The sequence below is a fragment of the Mauremys mutica genome, chromosome 3, assembly GCF_020497125.1.
Source record: "Mauremys mutica isolate MM-2020 ecotype Southern chromosome 3, ASM2049712v1, whole genome shotgun sequence".
In the NCBI taxonomy this organism is placed as follows: domain Eukaryota; kingdom Metazoa; phylum Chordata; order Testudines; family Geoemydidae; genus Mauremys; species Mauremys mutica.
Window position 1 is genome coordinate 127359749 of NC_059074.1, and position 22193 is coordinate 127381941.

The 22193-nt window shown below is 44.7% G+C and overlaps 1 protein-coding gene across 2 annotated transcripts; it reads left to right on the plus strand.

Annotated features, from left to right (window-relative positions):
• The first annotated feature begins 1053 nt into the window (after nt 1–1053).
• Nucleotides 1054–13828, plus strand: LOC123366241 (sulfotransferase 6B1-like). Of its 2 annotated transcripts, XM_045009509.1 has the most exons (7): nt 1055–1336; nt 2095–2240; nt 5163–5252; nt 5808–5934; nt 8316–8410; nt 11477–11633; nt 13062–13828. In XM_045009509.1, the coding sequence occupies exons 1-7, from the start codon at nt 1135–1137 to the stop codon at nt 13190–13192; spliced, it is 948 nt and encodes a 315-aa protein (XP_044865444.1). In that variant the 5' UTR covers nt 1055–1134; the 3' UTR covers nt 13193–13828. The 2 variants fall into 2 exon arrangements, with proteins under 2 accessions (XP_044865445.1, XP_044865444.1); XM_045009510.1 differs by lacking the exon at nt 5163–5252 and having other exon boundaries at nt 1054–1336.
• Nucleotides 13829–22193: the final 8365 nt, after the last annotated feature.

The following is a 22193-nucleotide window of genomic DNA, read 5'->3' on the forward strand; positions in this document are numbered from 1 at the left end:
GGCTAACGGCTTCTGTGACTGCTTTGCAGAGGCCGTCTTCGGCGCCTTATGCTTCCTTCCTGGGGAGAGGGAGCGGTGTCGGGACTTCGGTGCCGGGTGCCGAGGACCCTCCGCAGCACCGGAGCGGCTCGATGCTGCCGGTGCGCTGCTCGCCGAGGAAGGCTTCGGCGCCGGTGGAGTTGGCGCCGGAGGCTGGAGCGAAGTCTCCATCAGCAGCTGCTTCAGGCGAGAGTCCCGCTCCTTCCTCGTTCGGGATTTGAAGGCCACGCAGATCGGGCACTTGTCAGTCCTGTGCGACTCCCCGAGGCAGCGGAGGCAGGAGTCGTGCGGGTCACTCACTGGCATGGGCCGCTGGCAAGCCGCGCAGGGCTTGAATCCCGGTGCCCCGGGCATAAGCCCACACCGGGAGCGGAAGAAGAGGGCTAACCCCTCTAATTCCCTACTAAACTACACTATACAACTATATATACAACTACAACAATTAACTTAACTAACTACTAACAACTATGTACACTATAACTATGGAGAACGCTAGGGCTGTGGAGGTAAGGGAGCACTCCACTGTTCCTACTGGCCGTCACGGGCGGGAAGAAGGAACTGAGGAGCGGACGGGCCGGCTGGGGTATATATCCAGCGCCATACCGGCGCCACTCCAGGGGGCGCCCAGCCGGCCCGCCGGAGTTGCTAGGGTAAAAATGTTCCGGAGAAGGCGCGCACACCTACATGGAATGCATAGGAGCAATCACTCGAAGAAGAACTACAATATACTGAGCAAGGTTTTGTGTTTTCAAATGGATACCTAAAATTAGGCTCCTAAATCCATATTATAGCTACTTAAATAAATGGCCTGATTTTCAAAACTGTTGAGTATCTGAAAACTTCCCTTGACTCAGGTGGGAACTGCTGAATGCAAAGTGCAGTGCGTGTTTCCCTGGGATGCTTATAGTTCCAGATATCTAGAAAGCTCAGTACACAAGGCCACAGCCCCTTTCAATCTCAAACGCTCCAAGTTAATCATTAACATGTCCAAAGGAGTGTCTTTCACCATTAACTTACGCTGTACATCACTACCACAATTGTTTCTCTAAAAGACAGCCTGAGGTTCAGTCTCTCTGAATAGAGAGTTTCTCAAACATGGATAAGAGCAGAAAGACAGTAGCTGAATATATGGAGAAGGCATTGGCTGATAGTAAAGAGGCAGCCCCTGAAGACCTGCTATTTTCCTATAAAGGAACTTTGTACCCTGCTGCTTTTTGCAACCTGGAAACTTTCCAAGTTCTTGATTCTTTTGAAGCCAGGAGTGACGATGTGATCCTAGTGGGATACCCTAGAAATGGTGACTATTGCTAGTTTGTTACAAAAACTAAATATGAAATATTATACAGAAGTTATGAATGATTAGGCAGCATTTAATACAATGATTATACATGACTGCAATTCATAGTAAATACTGTCCATCGTGAAGATACTGTATTAGGGATTGTTCAGATGAATGAGGTGAGAAGAATAATTTCGGCCATTAATGACTGTCAATTACTTTCTTCTCCCTTTGAATATTTACATTTTAAGTAACTATATGTCCAGTGTTTATCAGTTTAGAGAAAATGTACCTGTGTGTCTCATTGTAGATCTGATTCAATGCAGATGACAAACCTTTACTAATATTTTGCATTGTGATGATGAATGAGCTGAGAAGAAGACAGCCACTATTGAATATTTAACTTTGGTCAAGCAAGAACTAATGGCTTACCCTGGATTGGCAAGTAGGAGCCTAGTCAGTGACAATGGTGGTGTCTGCATTTATCTGTGATATGAATTCACCCAGAGAACAGGACTGTTCCTGTTTGTTGACAAATTATGTAGCTCAATCATATGACACTTGTGTTCACTCTTAGCTTGTGTCATAAAGAACAGGAAAATATTCCTGTATCAAAGTAAGATTTCAGTTTAGTTAGATACTATCCTTGAATGTTAATGTTTTTTCTTCCACAGTAATTGATATCATACACAGGTATTTGCAACTAAATACATTCAATACTTGTTGTGACAATTTTCACTTCCGTAGTCTTTAAACCTGTTTCTATCTTGTTTCAGGTACTAACTGGCTTGATCAAGTCCTAAATGACTTGGAAATTACAGCTGCCAAATATACAAAGGAGGAAATTAATGAGAGAATTAATACTAAAAATGAATTATTGGTATTGCCACGTCTAGAGTTAGGGGATCCAGAGAAATTTAAGGTCAGCTCGGGATGATATTAGAAATGTTAATATGAACCGTAAGAATTGATAAACTGTAATGGCTGAATTTTACAGGCTGTGGAGGACTCTTACCTCCCACAAGGTGTGATCAGGTCAGCACAATCAGGGTGTAGTGAATTTGCTTAGCCAGTCCATGACTGGAAACCATGGAGGTTCCGACAAGGGGTGGATAATTCATGCAAATGACCTCCCCACCACTGGGTTTCCTTAGATTCTGATCTGTCGCTCTCTCCTTTGCACTACTACTGTCTCCATAGAGCTGACTATGTGGAGAGGAGGGATTTAAGAGCCTCCACCAGAAAAGAGGCAATTAGCAATGGATATATATTTCTTTGAAGAGCTATCATAGGGATAATTATTCCAGCCAGGACAGTTAAGCCATTTTAGAACTCGCTACTCAAAGAATTAAATTTAAGTGTAAGAGAAATAAAAATTATGAAATGCATAGACCAGACAAAAATTCAAACACCACATTTCTTTTAAAGTGCTCAAGAACTAACACCACCACCAATACAAATATATGTTGGGAGGTGAGTGAAAGACAGAGTGTGTGTGTGTGTGTGAGACAGAGAGACATACAGTGTGAGTGTGGGAGACAGACACCAGCAGCCACCAGCAAGTTCCCTGCATCCCACTTCTGAGCCCTGCCGTGCCCCCACTGCTCTGTGGATATGGAGTACTGAGGTGGGAAGGGGAGGTGGATACCCTGACATCAGTGCCCCCCCACACACACACTGCACAGCAAGCAGGAGACTCCTGGGAGCAGCTGGCCAGGGGCTCCAAGGCAGAGGATAGGAGCAGTGCAGCAGTGGGAGAAGGGACACCTGAAGTGTACAGCACTTGGTAGACTGCTGAACGGCCACGTAGATTAGAGGGAACTTACGTTAGGGCCATAGAATTGCAGCAAATTACTCCAAAAACAAGAGCAGACTGAGGGGGTAAACACAGCAAGGTGCCAACCCTGGGCCTATGCACAGCTCTCCCACAGAAGACAGCAGTAGTGATCTGCTCAAGAGTGAGGGCGGGGAGGGGTGTGTGTGAAGGGAACACTGATACTTTCGGAGATACATATGGTGAAACTGAGGGACAATATCAACCAATGCAAGGCCTATAGATGAACAACCTCTAACACTAGTACAAAGCTCACGGAATCTGCAGCTGCTGAACAGCTGATTTATATGCCATATACGCTCCCTGTAGACAGAACTTGTGTGTGCTTTTATAATTTTTGTAAGTAACTGATTTTATTGCCTGAGACTTCAGAGGGCCCTCTGTTTAGCCAAAAAGCTCTCATAACACAAACAATGCAAACCGCTTCATGCTGTTCTGTCAATGGATCTCAAAGCCTGACCTAGAAGGTTCTGCTGTAGTAGCAGAGAGATCATCCTGTCTCCTGGTCCATTAGATGCTCATTCAGATTAATCTGAATTGTTTTGAAAAATCCACTTCTTTCCCCCTTCGACTTTCCCCATTTCCCATATTTCATCCTTCTCCACCTTTCCTTCTCTCATCCATCCAAAACACTCCCAACATCAGCTCACTAGCCTTGAAGTAATGCTCCTCCTCCCACTGCCACATTGTCTCTCCTTGATCGCAAAGGGCTCGCATGGGAAATCTGTGATGGAGCCAGAAAGGGAAGAACCCAGGACTCCTGACTCTCAGTATCATGTGTTAGCCACCCCTTGCATTTTATTTTATCAAACTGAAAAAAAAAGGGAGGGAGGGGGGCTTGGTTCAAGATTTAGGTTGTCTTTTATTCTGTTTGAACTGGATTTCCCATCTCAGGACAATAAGTCAGAGCTATGATGCTGATTTTTATGACACAGTGACCTGTCCTTTTGGAACTGTAGAAAGATATTCATTAGTCACACGTCATAATACCATGCTCCTATATAGTTTTTTAAATCAGCAGATCTCAAAGCACTTTACAGAGGAGGTAAGTATCATTATCCCCATTTTACAGAAGGTGAGACTGAGGCACAGAATGGAGAAATGACTTGTGCGCAAACACTCAGAGCACTAGACTGGTACTCAGGAAACCTTTCCATCTGCTTAGCCACAAAGCCACCCCTGAGATGTCAGTAAATGCACCCTTACTGGGAGTCACTAGAGGCAGGGCCAGCTTTAAGCTGATTCCCCCAATTCCCCGGAATTGGGCCCTGTGCTTAAGAGGGCCCAGCGCCTGCGCCTAAGAGGGCCCTGCTCCGGGGGTCTTAGGCTGTATTTTGGCAGTGGGGGTTAAGCTCCAGGGGTCTTCAGTGGCATTTCGGCGGCAGGGGATCCTTCGGTGCCACAGAAGACCCGGAGCAGACCCCCCCATCGCCGAAGTGCCACCGAAGCCCCGGCTCGCTGCCGGGTATTGGAATCAGGCCCAGTGGGTCATAAAGCCGGCCCTGACTAGAGGGTGCTATTGCAGAAGGGTTTGCTAGTTCTGTTTATCTGAATGTGTAAGAGTTAGGTTTTGGAGAACACAAGAAGTGCTTATTGTCAGCCATTAGATAATGAGTGTATCACTGGTTCTGCCTAAGCTCAGCTGGACATCTCAAAAGAACAGGCCCCCCTATTTCTAGTCAGGCAGGAAATACTGTTAGAACAGGGTCTTGCACAGTATACATGGGACCTCATTCACTAGAGGGCATTAGAGGAACATTAATAATTGGGAGCATGGTAGTTAAAGTTTGAAAGAAATGAGAGATTCAGGAAGAACTTGGACAAATTAATGCTAATTTGTCTTAGATTCTGCCGTATGTTAATGGTAGTGAAATAGTCACCCTCTGGATTGGCAGGAAAAGATATTATTTCCTGCTAAGTCTAATTTTTTAAAATAAATAATTCTTAAAAAGATAACATTCTATTAAAGAGGCTATTTAATTCTGTCTTTCTTTCCAATTTTATTTAAAGAGGATGAAGGAATTACCTTTCAGAAGAATCATAGTAACACATCTCTCTCCTGAAGTCCTGCCCAAATCTATTTTCAAAAGCAAGGCCAAGGTTAGTCCTTATTTACAGTATCGTAGAAAATACCCACTGTAAAGGCACTTTCAGACCCGTTTGGATTTCCTCTATGTTATATACAGGGCCTTGTGTTTTCTATGATTCCATCTAGGTTTTATGGTTGTGAAGATAAGATTTCTGCATGTGAACTGATACAGTGTTGTGTACTAGGACAGCGGACAACTGAAAGAATAGCTTTAGGTTGGGAGTAAACTGGCCCCATTCGTCTACATGGTGCATGAACACTGAAACCTAATGCTGACAATTTAAATGTTGACTATTTCTCTGCTATCATTTCAGGAGAAAATATCCTGCTAATGAGCTTTTCCATTCCTTATTTTTCAAATAAGGTAAAATTAATTAAACTGATTCTACTGATGCTGTGATTGTTAAACAAATATAACCTTTTTCTTAATTATTAATTATTTATATTACCATAGTGCCAAGAGCCCTAGTCATAGACCAGGATCTTATTGTGCTAGGAAAAGTACAAACTTTTTTGTATTGACTTTCAAGCTTTAAACAAATAATTCATTTACTTATATTTTTTAGATACTGCTGCTGGTTCGAAATCCAAAAGACACCGCTGTATCTTACTTCCATTTTCACAATAATATACCTACACTTCCCTCCTTCAGCTCATGGGATGAGTATTTTACAGCTTTTATGCATGGAAAATGTACACTCTGTTTTTCAGCTATTCTGATTAATTAATGCATTGGCAAAACTGGGCACTGGGATTCAGGAAGACGTGGGGCAGATTCTGATCTTAGTTGTAATGTTATAATTCAGGAAGAACTTCATGGTCTTAGTTAGAGTTATTCTAGATTTATAAATGATGTAATTCAAATCAGCCTGTGACCCCTGAAATCAAGAGATAATTCATTCGCTGACACTGACTCCCTCTGTGATCTTGAGTAAGTCATGTAAGCTCTTACAGCCTGACTACCATTACCCTGAACTTTATACAGTCTGAAACACAGATTTAGGAAATTAAATATGAGTTATATTAGTGACTATGCTAATACGGTACTTATGAAAATAGTGTGACATAGTAAGGCCAGATGGCTATAGGAAAGTAATGAGAAACAGGTATGTTAGCCCCAGGACAAACAAATCCCTGTTACCATTGTAACCAAATGGCAGTTGCTCCAGGTTAATCAAGACACCTGAGGCCAATTAAGATCTTTCCAGAAGGCAGGGGGGACACTAGGTTGATTGGGATACCTGAAGCCAATCAGGGGCTGGCTGAAAACTAGTTTAAAGCCTCCCAGTTAGTCAAGTGGGTGTGCATGTCAGGAGCTGCAGGAGGAAGTTGGGCCATTGGAGAGGCTGAGGGGTACACACCATATCAGGCACAAGGAAGGAAGCCTTGAGGTAAAGGTGAAATGGATCTTGAGGAAGTGGGGGGCTGCTGTGGAGAAGTTGCCCAGGGAATTGTACATGTCCTGTTTCTAAAAAGTCAGTTACCATAGCTGATACTATTAGAGTCCCTGGGCTGGAGCCCGGATTAGAGGGTGGGCCTGGGCTCCCACCTTTACCCCCCTAATTAATCACTGAGTCTGGGAGACAACAGAGACTGTGCAAGGGAGGATAGCTTTTCCTCACCTCTCTCACTGGCTTATGATGAAAATGGCTCAGTAGGCTGTGACCCTTGCCTCTAGAGAGAGAAGGGCTACGTCAAGGGTCACAGTGAGCCTCTGAGGCTAGCAAAATCTGCCAAGAAACGCGGGACCCATGGAGATAAAGACAGAGCTTTGTCACAATAGGTATAAGCATGCTGGCCTAGAAATCCAAACCCAATATTCCTAGTCAAAACAACCTCCCCCTATACTTTTTTCCCTGCTAATCTATGCATCAAATGAATTAATTTAGTGGGTAGAAGGCTAAAATTTTTCCCACTGGTGCATAAAGAAGGGAATACAGGTGAGCAAAATGTTTTCAACTAATTGTTTTTTGGGGGTCAAAAATATTTGCTGACTTCAGGTTGAATTTCGTAAATGGTTTTGTTTGGAAATAAAATTTCTAAACAGAGGAAACATTTTGTTTCAATTGTTCTGAATCATTTCATTTTGACTGTTTCAGTTTGAAATGTTTTGTTAAACTTTTCTATTCAAAATTGCATTTCGCATTCAAATTTGGTCAGTTAAAGAAAAGACTACAAAAAGGGTGAAAAGAATCCAAAACGGCTGGATCAAAATGAATAACTCAAAATAAAATTTGTTTGGAGTCAAGTGAAACATTTTGGTTGATTTTAAACTAAGATTTTTCTACTTTTTTGATTCAGCAAAAAAAAAAACAATTAAAAAAAACCATTGTTTTTGGTTCTAATCAAACCAGATTCTTTTTTGGATTTTTTGGTTCACTGTCCAACCCAAAAAATCCATCACTCACTCAGCTGTGATATGGAACAGTGCAAAGGAGAACCTTCTTTCTGACCCAGCCAGCAGTCAGACAGGATATCTCCCTGGCAAACAGGAGTGCGCTGGAATGTTCAGCTGGCTAGCTTTCCAGCTTGTATGCTATGTCCCTAAGGTGGTTAAGAGGGTGTTTAGTTCTTTCCACCTAGTATAGTCGTTCTTAACCTTTACTGCAGCCTGTACCCCTTTGGTTCTCAAAATATGTCCTTGCACCTCTTAAAACGTATAATATTAATAAATACATAGGTTTGATGAAACAAAGTAGCTGTATTTACGTGCCAGTGCTTAATTTATGTTTTCAATGATTTACCTTCTAAAAAAATCTGGCTTGTCTCACATCCCCAGAAAGGGCACCTCGCACCCCCAGGCGGTGCGTGCACCCCAGGTTAAGAACTACTGACCTAGTAGATGTGTGCCCTTCCATTAGTGGCCAGTACTAGCCCTTAGATGGAGGGAATACTTATTGCTTCTGTTCAGAAGAGCAGTAGCAAAACGTGTTACTGTAGTCCTCACCTCAAAACTCTGTCTGACACCATGAAGTCAGCCTAAGCCTATAAAAGGAGTCCACGTTCCTTGTCTCAGTTCATCTTTACCTCATTATTACTGAATCATTCTGACTTTCTGGGGTTTTTTCCTTCAGTGTGTTGGGGATCCTATTTTGGTTATTTAGTTGAATGGAACAAGCATATGGATGATGAAAATGTTATGGTGATAACCTATGAAGAGCTGAAAGAGGTGAGGTTAATGCTGTTTAAAGGAATATTTGCTTCTTACTGAATTAATGCATAGCTAATAATAACAACAGAGCTACTAAGCCAATGCAAGGCCAAAGCAATTCATTTTGTTTTTGATAGAAACCGACAAAAGAAATTTTCATGAAAATTTGATCAACAAGCCACATTCTATAAAAAAACTAATGTTTCAGTGGAAATTTTTAAATCCGCTCTACTTCAACCCTATGAAGAAATAAGTCAGATGCAAATGTCATATAGTCCTAGTTCAAGACCTCTGAGTAGGGTGGAATTTCACCCTCTGTGACCACCAATGTGCCAAGAAACTTGAATCTAGGACAGGGGTGGCTCTAGCCATTTCGCTGCCCCAAGCACGGCGGTACGCCGCAGGGGGCGCTCTGCCGGTCGCCGGTCCCGCGGCTCTGGTGGACCTCCCACAGGCGTGCCTGTGGATGGTCCGCTGGTCCCGCGGCTCCACTGAAAGCTCCACTGAAGCCGCGGGACCAGCGGACCCTCCGCCGGCATGCCTGCGGGAGGTCCACCGGAGCCTCCCGTCGCCCTCCCGGTGACCGGCAGAGTGCCCCTCGCGGCATGGCCCGTGCTGGGGCCTGGAGCCGCCCCTGATCTAAGAACAAAGAGACTTTGGAACGAATAAGGCCTACATCTAATATTATTCACTTCATGGGGAAATGATTAACAAGAGCCAACATCAGCCTTGCTGTAAGCAGATGTAACGCTGTTACCTTTCAATGGATTTCCACCCACTCACTTACTTCATTTAGCCCTGAAACTCAGATAAAACATTGTCACAATAAAACTGGCCAAGTTTTTCAGTCCTCACTCAGTCAAACCTTTAATTGTCTTTAGTGGGAATTTTTGCCAAAATGGAAGACAATAAGATATGTCCATCTGCAACCAATGTGGACTAAAATGTGGACTTCTCCAAATCTCACATATGAGTGAGCTGGATGGGATTGTAGTCTACATATTGAATTAACCTAAATTACAGTAACATGAAGTGTGTGAAGCACTGACAAAATCCACAAAGCCATCTAATAACAATTTCCATTTGCAAACCAAGGCTGTCTTTCGCATACCTTCCTATTATGCCCAGCTACCACAAAGCATATGGAGAGTGACCATGGAGAAATGCTAACCACTTGTATAATAGGTTAAGTGGAAAAACCATGTTCAGTTTGCAGTCTGACTATGATCCCGACACCCAACCTTGCTAAAGTGAAATGAATTCACCTGAAATTTCACAGCTGTGATAAACGGCAGGGTAGATTTTTTTTTTCCTGGAAAGATTGCTGAAAATTGGACAAGGTGTTTGGGCAATTATTTAAAAAATAAAATAAAAAGAGGGTGATCTAATTTCTTCAGTGCCTGCAGTGTGGTACCTTAGAAAAAATAGTCTCTCTCTCTCTCTCTAAGAGGTTGTCAGCTTTCCACCAGAAAATGCTGATTCAATGAACTCTATCCGTGGGAACATGTAAATTGCTTCAACACTTTTGATGGCTTCCAGGCTCCCCAGTTCCCTAACTACCAGCAGTGGTGGATTAATCACTGGGCCAATGGGGCCTGTGCCCAGGGGCCACAGTTAATTGGGGGCCCTGGGAAAAATGGGTGCCCCAACGTGCTCTGCCTGCTTGGTGCTCCTGCTGGGGAGTGGAATCAGTGCCGGCTCTAGCAATTTCAGCGCCCCAAGCACGGCAGCACGCCGCAGGGGGCGCTCTGCCGCTTGCCGGTCCCGTGGCTCTGGTGGACCTCCCGCAGGCGTCCCTGTGGAGGGTCCGCTGGTCCCGCGGCTCCGGTGGACCTGCCGCAGGCATACCTGCGGATGCTCCACCGGAGCCGCGGGACCAGCGGACCCTCCGCAGGCACGCCTGCGGGAGGTCCACCGGAGCCGCCTGCTGCCCTCACAGCAACTGGAAGAGCGCCCCCCGCTTGGAGCGCTGATGCCTGGAGCCGGCCCTGAGTGGGATGCGGATGCAGGGGCATGCCCCACTCCCTGGCAGGAGCACTGGGTGGGCAAACCCAGCTGGGGTACCAGTGCAGGAGTGCTAGGCAGGGCAGGGCAAGCCCCCATGCCCCAACCCCATTTCCCCAGCAGGATTGCTGGTAGGGGAGTGGGGGGTCTGCAGGCAGAAGGGGTGGGGAGGGGACCCCACTTGCTGTGGCCCAGGGCCCCACAAAACCATAATTTGCCTCTGGCCAGGAGTCTGGGTGGCTGGCTTCCAGGGATGTCTGCTTCACGAATGGACCGGTGGGCTCCTAGGCTCCCTGAGCAGCTGACTCCCTAGCTCCCTGGGCTACCAGAAATCATATTTCATTTTGGAAACATCACAACCTTTCCACAATAGGAACATTTCAGCATGTCCAAAAGAAAGTATTGCAGAATTTCAATTTTTGGCCTTTCATCCTGATTTTTGATGAAAAGTCCTGCAAATTCAATATTTTTGGTGGGATGGAAATTCTATTTCCTGGCTTGCTCTGAGGGGCTCAATTATTTTATTATTTTAATGTATTCTCCTAGTTTTCCTCTTATTATTTTTAGGTCCACTATTGTCAAATCCCGTTAGAACAGCTCTTTCTGCTCAGTGGTGTATCTGTCAAAATGCACCGTCACTTGGTGTGTGAAGAGTACAGAATTCCTTATTCAGGCATGTCCTTATTTGCACATTTCTTAGCAATGTCTTTTGCTTCAGCACACCTGAAGTATATGAATACTAACAGGTATAAACTTTCTGGACTCAATTATGTGCTGAAAGGCTCTACGTGGTATTATTATTACTCACTTGTATGCACAGCCACATATAAAAAGTATAGAGCCCGCTCTTCATTTAGACAAAGTATCCTAATTGCATGAGTAAGGAGTTCAGGAGAAAGCCCTCGGTACAGAACCTGCCCGGAAGTTACACCTCTTAGAGTTCCTCAGTGATGCAAAATGAAGTAATTCTGCTACGTGAAAGTACGAACCCTTCAGAGATACTGTAACAATCACTCAACAGGTGTGATCCAAATGGAATGTTGTTTCAATAATATTCACTCTTATCTTCCTTGTTTTCAGAATCAGACATTAGGACTGAAAAAAATAGCTGACTTCTTTGGGTTCTCCCTAAGTGAGGAAGAGATTCAGACTGTTGCAGAGAAAAGCAGCTTCGAAGCTATGAAAGAGAAATCCTTCAAAACCCATGGAACATTTGGGAAAATTCTCTTCCGTAAAGGTACATTTCTGAAAACTCCCTATAAATGATCACCAGTCCCTTGCAGTGAACTCACTAGCACAGCACCTCGAGCTGGCTGGGTGAACTGAAGGCGCAAGTTCAGATGAGGTCTTGGCTCCAGCATCCCTATGTTTTAGGGAGGTTGTAAAAGTCTTGGCCTTTGTGACATCACAGGCTTGGCAACTCTAGCTTGCTGGTGTGATGTGAAGGCACAGGCCTCTGCAAGGGTTAGTGGCTCAGGACCTCTGTCTTGCTGGGATAGTAACCAGGAACCTTTTATTGCTGGGTGGATGGCCAGGGAAAGGCCTCTCTGATGCCACTAGAGGAGCACTGATAACCCCCACTGTAACGAGCATGTGACATCCACCTCCAATCCCAGGCCAAAGACAAAATCTAGAGTGCATCCAACTATAGGTGTTGAGCCAGACTGTCCCTGGGCAAGTGCTATGGCTGTTATTGGTGGCTGTGGAATCTTGGGCTAACGTAGAAGCACCACAATCAGTGCAGAAGTTGAAATCACCTAATACAGTTGCTGCAGTGACTGTGGCACTACCACTGGTTAGCTCAGGAATGTACTCTGAGATACAGTGGGGTTACTTGTAGCTCACATTAGCCTGGAGCTCTCTTATCGTTCATTGGGATTTCACTGAATCCTCTCCGTTGTGGGGAAGACTACGTCTGTCTCTCCCACAGCCTCACTACTGGCCCACCTCTCCTGATGTGTGGGTCACATGGTCTCCAAAGAAAGTGGAAGATGTTCTGAAGACAATTTACCCCACCTTATAGAGAATACATCAGATTCATGTGTGGAAGTTCCCCTCTGTGGGTTATGAATCATGGGGACATTATCAGGCCCTGAGTTAGGATCTCTGGCTGCCAGAGACTGAGAGTGGCACACAAGAACAGAGCTGTTAATGGTGGAGTGTGCATGGAGAATCTGATCTCTTCCTCTACATTTATTTAAGAAGAAGCACCACACCTAACAATATACATGCTCAGTTTGCAGTTTGAAGACCATCTTATAGAGGAAAAAAAACTATAGCCTTGGGGCCAAATCAGACCAGGTGTAAATGAGTGTAATGACTCTTGAATATTACAAAATGGATGTTTCTGGGGCCAATTATTTCTGAGATATGGTATGACTAAAACAGAAGATATACCAAGAACTTTACCTATATTTTTAAAAAATCCTACATTTTAGTAATGGTTTCTATACTTCAACTCATACATTGCTGAAAAATTCTCCTGTCGTCACAAACCTCAAATGTAGAGGCACAAGAAGAAAGGATCAGTTCTTAGGGATATAGATGGGGGAGTGAAGGTTGTAATGTGCAAAAATCAGACTTGCAATGGAAAACTACTTACAACTTCAACCAAGGAGTGATGATCCTTTCTAACAAATGATTATATAATATTTAATGTTTGCAGGAATTGTTGGTGACTGGAAGGACCATTTCTCTGAAGCTCAGAGTAAAGAAATGGACAGAAAATTTGAAGTGTGTTTAGCAGGAACTAAACTGGGAGAAAAGATGAAATATGGGGTGTATTGCAACGCCTAAAGAGCAAAACCTAATGTGACTGTTTCCCTTAGTATGATTTGTTCACTTGTTTTTGTACACTGGAAAAATCATCTAAATTTGTGTGTATCCAATTGTAAATAATTATGTTCTAGTCCATAATACCAGCAATTTGTCAGATGTGTGCTTTAAATTTGATACCTCACCCTGCTTAATAGATCTTTTATGTATGCATATGCCCATTGTATGGCATTGCCTTAGAAAGGAGCCCTAGACTTCATTATCGTCTATGCTATTCTGAGGCGGTATCAGGCAGAAGCACCATCAGTTATTTAACTATTCTGTCAAAAACAATGTAAACAGTGTGCCAATTCTGCACTGAGAAATCCCTTGAAATTCATGGGGGTTGCATTTGATGTAAGTCAGTGCAGAATTAGGCTTAGAGTGTCCAGATGATCCAGATGTCCAAAAGCAATAGAAATTCCACCAAATAAATTAGTTTTTGCCATTAACATTAACAGTGACTTGAATGTGGCTATCTTCTGGTGGAACAGGCGGATTCCCTCCCAGGATAACTGTTATCCAAGCAGCTTTTCTGTTTTTCTGCTTGCATTCATTATTTGTCTGTGTCCTTTTAAATCTTTGATTTGATAAGTGCATTAAAAATGTTATTAATTAGTTCATCTTGTCTCAATCGGAGGGGGCATGTTGGAACCCTGGCTAGGATTGCCAGTTTTGTTGGGACATATGAGGTTTTAATCACATGACATAATCTTTAATTAAAGATTAATCTTTACTTCCTGGAGAGTCCAAGGAGTTCAGGGCAAGCACATTTCAGTGAATTTAGCCAATAATCTTTGAAATCTAATGAGGAATAACGAAATAATTGCATCCTTTGTGATCAAAGATCTGAGAATATCAGAGTTTGAAGGGACCTCAGGAGGTCATTTAATCCAACCCTCTGCATCTAGGATTAAATTGTTATCTCTGTGCCTAATATATGAGGTCCAAGAAATTATCAATATTATAATTAAATATTTTTATTTTTCTGATACTGCAGTTTTGCTATATCTTGCTCCAGAAATATATATTAACTTTCTAGATACGGGTGTTTGTTCGAAATCCAAAAGACAGAGCTATGTATTTTTACTATTTTACCAATGGCATATCTCCACTTCCCTCTTATGAAACCTGGGATAAATTCTTCACAGCTTTCATGACTGGAAAAAGTACTGTTCCCTTTTCTACCTATGCCAATTATTCAATGTGTAGACTAAATCTGAAAATATAGAATTTGTAACCCAGAATCATTATGCTCTTTTCATTTATTTTATCAGAACAATGACAGAGGTTAATAGAAGGATCTTTAAAAATTCAGACAATCTTCTTTCATAAGTGGCTCATTGTGGGAACATGTATCATTTTTATAAAAATCATTGAGGATGAGGAGGAAACAGTCTCACAGGAGCAATCTAGAATTTATAAGGAAGCCCAAATTGCTGACCCAGGCTTTTGGATCCAAGGATAACGTTCTATGAACAGAGTGAACTGGAACGCCCCTCTCTCTTCACTGGTAGGTAAGGATTTTGAGGTAGATTTCTCTAAAGAATGTCGAGGGATACGCTTTTATTGCCTTGTATGACAGAGTGCTAGGTAGGAAACCCTGAATAAACACTCAGTTCTCAGCAGCTCCAATCAGGCATGGAAGATTGGAGCTAACAAGGCAGACCTGTGCCTAATTTGTGGATGGGGCTGGGCAGAAACTTGTGTGGCGAAGGGAAGATAGAATTAAAATTCAGAATGGTCTGGACAAACTGGAGAAATGGTCTGAAGTAAACAGAATGAAATTCAATATGGACAAATACAAAGTAGTCTACTTACGAAGGAACAATCAGTTGCACACATGGGAAATGACTGCCTAGGAAGGAGTACTGTGGAAAGGAATCTGGGGGTCATAGTGGATTATAAACTAAATAAGAGTCAACAATGTAACACTGTTGCAAAAAAAGCAAAGATCATTCCGGGATGTATTAGCAGGAGTGTTGTAAACCAGACACGAGAATTAATTCTTCTGCTCTACTCTGAGCTGATAAAACTGCAGCTGAGGATGTGTGTCCAATTCTGGGTGCCACATTTCAGGAAAGATGTGGACAAATTGGAGATAGTCCAGAGGAGAACAAAAATGAATAAAGTTCTGGAAAACATGGCCTTCGAGGAAAGATTGAAAAAATTAGGTTTGCTTAGTCTGGAGAAGAGAAGACTGAGGGAGGACATGATAGCAGTTTTTAAGTACATAAAAGCTTGTTACAAAGAGGAAGAAAAATTATTCTTGCTAGGCTCCGAGGATAGGACAAGAAGCAATGGGCTTAAATTGCAGCAATGGAGGTTTAGGTTGGACATTACGAAAAACTCCTCTCAGGTAGTTAATCATTGGAATAAATTGCCTAGGAGGTTATGGAACCTCTGTCACCAGAGGGTTTTAAGAGCAGCTTAGGCCACGTCTACACTACCCACCGGATCGGCGGGTAGTAATCGATCTATCAGGGATCGATTTATCGCGTCTTGTCTAGACGCAATAAATTGATTCCCAAACTGACACCTGTACACCACCTCGGCAGGAGGAGTAAGTGGAGTCAATGGAGGAGCCGCAGTAGTCAACTTGCCGCTGTGAGGGCAGCCAGGTAAGTCGAACTAAGAGACTTCGACTTCAGCTATGTGAATAGCATAACTGGAGTTGCGTATCTTAGATCAATTCCTCCCTCCCCCCCTCGGTGTAGACCAGCCCTTAGACAAACACCTGTCAGGGTTGGTCTAGATAATACTTAGTCCTGCCATGAGTGCAGGGGACTGGACTAGAAGACCTCTCAACATTCCTTCCAGTTCTAGGATTCTATGATCCCTGTCCCTTCTCTTGGGAGGGCATACTACACTGATGCTGATTCTGTGAATACCAGTCTCACAGTCATCTGTTGAGGGGAATTCAGAATTCCCCTTTATTTACTCAGTGCTGCCTCACAAAACGGTATTGCATAAAGTCCTAGTAATTACTTTATTTCCTTAAATGAGATGCATATTCCTTTTTAATGTGCTATACTGTATTAGTCAATAAAGCTTAATGAGATGGACTCTATTATAGCAGTTTTACACTGGAGTAATTCTACTGACATCAGTAGAATTACACTGAAGTAACACTGAATCAAGCCTTGTGTTTAAAAAACATAGCAACAAACTCCAGTTAGTGAAAGTGATCAAAATGGCTGATCTTTAGAAAAAAATAGAAATGCTACATTCTTCATTTTCAAAGCTTTTGTACATGTGTTATACATACATAAAGGTTGCTTCTTTGTAAGTGGTGTTAGCAACTGGAAGAATCTTTTTAATGAAGATCAGAACGAAGAAATGGAGAGAATGTTTGAAGAACACCTAGCAAAAACTAAGCTGGGAGCAAAGATAAAGCATGAGGTGTATTGCAAAGCCTGAGGACTAAGAAAACATTGTTAAAGCAACAGTTCCCCACAATTCTATCAGATCAGTTGCATTACATGCACTAGAAAAATAGATCGAGTGATTCAAACTTCTCTGAATGTTTGTAAATGATCACAACACTCCAGCTCTCTTTACAGTGAAAGCGGATTCTCAGCATGCTTAGACTGCCTACCTTTATTCAATGCTATTGTAATCAGTCATACCCAGACCAATACTACACCACTGCTCCAGTACATATCACCTGGAAGAACCTCTCTTCCCACTACCTTCTTTCCCTCCTACTGTTGCCTCATCTCACCCAACTCCACCAATCTTGCTAAAATATTTAATAGCATGTGGTATGTGGAGACATTTTCAAAAAATGTTTTAACTGAGGAATCTTCTTCACAAAGGGATTTCTATCAAACACAGGGACGGATTCAACCCCAGCTCAAGTCAATACAAATGTTTCCATATGATCCATAATAAGCATTGCTGAAATGGAAGGAGAGAGAGAATAGTTATTAAAATAAAGGGAGCACAATATTTTCTTAAGGCTTTTCATCTTTCTGAAAATAGTCTTAGGGTATGTCTACACTACAAGAGTAGTTCGATTTAACTTAGGTCGAATTTGTGGATTCGACCTTATGAAGTCGAATTTGTGTATCCACACTAAGGACACTAATTCGACTTTGTGAGTCCACACTAACGGGGCAATCGTCGACATTGGAAGCGGTGCATTCTGGGCAGCTATCCCACAGTTCTCGCAGTCCCCGCTTCCCATTGGAATGCTGGGTAGAGCCCCCAATGCCTGCTGGGGGAAAAATGTGTCGAGGGTGGTTTTGGGTAACTGTCGTCATTCAACCATCACTCCCGCCCTCCCTCCCTGAAAGCGCTGGTGGGAAATCTGTTTGCGCACTTTTCTGGTCAGTGACAGCGCGGACGCCACAGCACTGCGAGCATGGAGCCTGCTGTGATCATCGCTGCACTTATGGCCGTTGTCAACTCCTCGCACCTTATCGTCCACCTCTTCCAGAGTCAGCTGCTGAGAAATCGGGCGAGGAGGCTCTGGCAGCGTGGTGAGGACATGAAGTGTCAGAGTGGCACAGACCTCTCACAAAGCACGGGACCCCGCGCCGCGGAGATCATGGTGGCAATGGGTCACGTTCATGCTATGAGACGGCGATTCTGGTCCCGGGAAACAAGCACGGACTGGTGGGACCGCATAGTGCTGCAGGTCTGGGATGAATCACAGTGGCTGCGAAACTTCAGGATGCGTAAGGGCACTTTCCTTGAACTGTGTGACTTGCTGTCCCGTGCCCTGAAGCGCCAGGACACCCGGATGCGAGCAGCCCTGAGTGTGCAGAAGCGAGTGGCCATAGCCCTCTGGAAACTTGCAACGCCAGACAGCTACCGGTCAGTAGCGAACCACTTTGGCATGAGCAAATCTACCGTGGGGGTTGCTGTGATGCAAGTAGCCCACGCAATCGTTGACCTACTGCTCTCAAAGGTAGTGACCCTGGGAAACGTCCAGGTCGTCATAGATGGCTTCGCCGCGATGGGATTCCCAAACTGCGGTGGGGCTATAGATGGGACTCACTTCCCTATCCTGGGACCGGCCCACCAGGCCAGTCAGTATATTAACCGAAAGGGCTACTTTTCAATGGTGCTGCAAGCACTGGTGGACCATAGGGGACGCTTTACCAACATCTACGTCGGGTGGCCGGGCAAGGTTCATGACGCGCGTGTTTTCAGGAACTCTTGTCTGTTTAGACGCCTGCAGGAAGGTAGTTTCTTCCCGGACCACAAAATAACTGTTGGGGATGTGGAGATGCCTACGGTGATCCTCGGGGACCCAGCCTACCCGCTAGTGCCCTGGCTCATGAAGCCCTATACAGGCGCCCTGGACAGTGAGAAGGAACTCTTCAACTACCGGCTGAGCAAGTGCAGAATGGTGGTGGAGTGTGCTTTCGGACGTCTCAAGGGGAGATGGAGGAGCTTACTGACTCGCTCAGATCTCAGCGAAACCAATATCCCCATTGTTATTGCAGCTTGCTGTGTGCTCCACAATCTCTGTGAGAGCAAGGGGGAGACCTTTATGGCGGGATGGGAGGTTGAGGCAAATCGCCTGGCTGCTGATTACGCTCAGCCAGACACCCGTGCGATTAGAAGAGCCCAGCGGGAAGCGCTGTGCATCCGGGAGGCTTTGAAAGCTAGGTTCCTCAGAGAGCAGGGTAACCTATGACTGTCCAGTCTCTTTACAGAGAAGCTGAACCTGCCCCCGTTTCAGTTACTATTGACTTTTTTCAGCGGTTACATACCCCGTTCACCAGGTTTCCCCCCTTCCAACAGACGTTTAAAAATAAAGTTATTGGAACATTTTTAATTAACAAAGTTTTCTTTACTAACGAAATCGCGTTAAAGGGTTCAAACAGGGACGCAGACTGTGGTGGGTACGGTATGCAGTGATGTACAGACCTCTTCTACACTCGAGGAATGACAGGCTCCTGCTCCTACAGCGGTCTCTGGGGGGAGGACGGTTACAGGAGGGTGTGCAGGAAGGGGTGGGTTTGCAGGAAGGGGTGAGGGGTGTGTGGGAAGGGTGAGTAGGTGTAGGGGGATGATGGCTCTGGCTGGGGCTCAGGGCATCGGAGAGGCTCATGGCTAGGGTGGAAGGGCATGGTAAGGGCAGCCTGCCTTGCCATTTGTGGATGCCAGGCGCTCGGACCCTGGGGCAGCATACACCTCCCAGACTGACCTGGGGCAGCAGACACCTTCCAGAGTGACCCGGGTGCCTAGTGACTGCACTCTGTGTGTGACCTGCTGTTGATCCTGCCCCCATGTCTGTACCCTGGTAATGGTGGATGTCCTATGCAATTAACAAACCCCTATCTCCCCTTCACACAAAGTCTTCTGCAAAGAAACATGACGGAAACAGTAATGAACAGCAAGCTATTTTTAATACTCAACTACACAGTTGGGGGATGAAACTGGGATTTTGGATTGGGTGAGCCAGGAAGGGAAGCAATTCTCATACTTTAGGGAATGAGAGCTGTTTGTTACATGAGCGCTCTGCTGGGGTGGAGTGACAGTTTTCACGGCCCCTAGCGCCCCTCCTTCTTGTGATTTTGGGTGAGAGGGGGACAGGACTTTGTGGCGGGGGAGGGCGGTTGCAGATACAGTTCAGGGGGGCTCTCTGCTCCTGCCTGCGGTCCTGCAGAACATCCACAAGGCGCCGGAGCGTGTCCGTTTGCTCCCTCATTAGTCCAAGCAGCGTTTGAGTCGCCTGCTGGTCTTCCTGCCACCACCTGTCCTCCCGTTCGCTGTGTGAGCGCTGCTGCTGAGAGAGGGTGTGACGTTATTGATATAAATGGGGACCATATAGAACATGGGTTGCAACCAAGGTCCTGTAGTGGCACCAAATCCTAAGTAAAGGGGGTCATATAAGGTGTCTAAGACCAGGTTCTGGGTTGCTGATTATAATTATGCTGTCTATATGTCTGTATCATTTTTAGTTGAAGTTATGAATGTTGGCTCTATGCTGTCTGTATTTCAAGTTTGTGCTGTGCTTCTGGGGGAAGCCTCCCAGACAAGCTGGTGTTAGCTCTGCCTAGCCTGTTTGATGGCCCATTAAGGACCGTCAGCTACACAATGGACCCATGGAGAGAAGGCAGACACGCCTTGTGACTCAGCAAAGTATGCAGGGACTGGCCCATGTGACTCCAGGCTCCATTTTGCTGTAAATTTCCACAGTGAAGACAAAGAGATTCTTACACCTGGAAAAGTCTATATAAGGCTGATGCTTCATCTCCATCTGGTCTTCAATCCTGCTTCTGACCTCTGGAGGGATTTTTGCTACAAACTGAAGCTCTACACCAGGGACTGAATGACCCATCCCAGCGGGGGATGTTCCAGAGACTCAATTTGAACCTGCAGTTTACTCCATCTCTGCTGCAAGCCTAAACTAAGAACTTTGCCATTACTGTATGTAATTGATTCCATTTAACCAATTCTACCTCTCATCTCTACCTTTTTCCCTTTGTAAATAAACCTTTAGATTTTAGATTCTAAAGGATTGGCAACAGCGTGATTTGTGGGTAAGATCTGATGTGTATATTGACCTGGGTCTGGGGCTTGGTCCTTTGGGATCGAGAGAACCTTTTTCTTTTATTGGGGTGTTGGTTTTCATAACCATTCATCCCCAGGACGAGTGCACTGGTGGTGATGCTGGGAGACTGGAGTGTCTAAGGAAATTGCTTGTGTGACTTGTGGTTAGCCAGTGGGGTGAGACCAAAGTCCTTTTTGTCTGGCTGGTTTGGTTGGCCTTAGAGGTGGAAAAACCCCAGCCTAGGACTGTGACTGCCCAGTTTAAGCAATTGGTCCTGATTTGGCACTCTCAGTTGGGTCCCGCCAGAATCGCTCCGTCACAGTGGCGTAGTCGGCAGGATCCACAGAACCAGGTCAATTAAGCTTTGGGTCAGAACCCCACGCTATCCAAAATTTAAATGTGGGATTGAGAGTTTGGTTGGTTAAAGATCAGTGACCATGAGACAAAAAGCAAGGAAACTGCAAGCCTTGAGAGACAGCCTGCAGTTTGATTATGAGCAAGAACTGGCAAAAATTCGAATGGAAGAGAAGCAAGTCTTGGCCCAGCTGGAGAGAGAGGCGGCTGAGAGAAAGAGAGAGGCGGCTGAGAGAAAGAGAGAGGCGGATGAGAGAAAGAGAGAGGCGGCTGAGAGAAAGAGAGAGGCTGCTAAGAGAGAAGAAAAAGCTCGTAAGGGACGTCTGGAGGTGCTGGCTGCTGAGGAGGAGACTCGCAAGGTGCAGCAGGAGACTCACAAAATACAACAAGAAACTGCTAGACTCCAGCTCCAAGTCAAAAAAGCAAGGGAAGAACGGCAGAAACTGTATCCTCTTGGAAATCCAGTTTATAACTGTGTTGATATATGGGGTTACTCTGGGCAGTTTTCTGTGTTTAACCAGTTTTGCTATGGCTGGGGAGATGGAAGTTCTAACCTGGGGAGAAATATCTGTTTGTCTGTACAAGAAAGCAGTTTGTCTGGGAATGAAGTTTCTGAATGTCTGTCTGATGTCTCAGAAGTTAATCTGGAGTTAGATCAAGAGCAGAAAGATCTCATTGGGGAGGAAAATGTTTCTCAGGAGCAGATTAAAGTAGATGGTCAGGTTAAATCCCTAACTGAAGAAGGAAAGGGTAAATTTGTAATGGGTAATGGATTGGTGGCTAGTGCAGCTTGTAGAAGTAAACCTGAAATGGGTAACTGTGATTTGCTAAAAGTAGCTCAGTGTAGTGAAAAAAGCAGCAGCTTATCTGTTGGGAGTGGCAATGTGCCTGGTAGGGAAAGTTTGGAGGAGCCTAGGCAGCCTTGTGAGCTGATGGCTTTGTCTAATCAGCAGTTTGGGAAGACAGGGATAGTGGAAAATGAGTGTCCATATCCCTTACCTGTTTCCTGTGAGGAGAAATGTGACAGTGGAGGGAATGTGCCTGTGTCTGTCAGGAGTATTGACTTGCCTATGAAGGAAGCTACCCCAGTCTCCAAGCAGTTGTCTGTGAACAGCC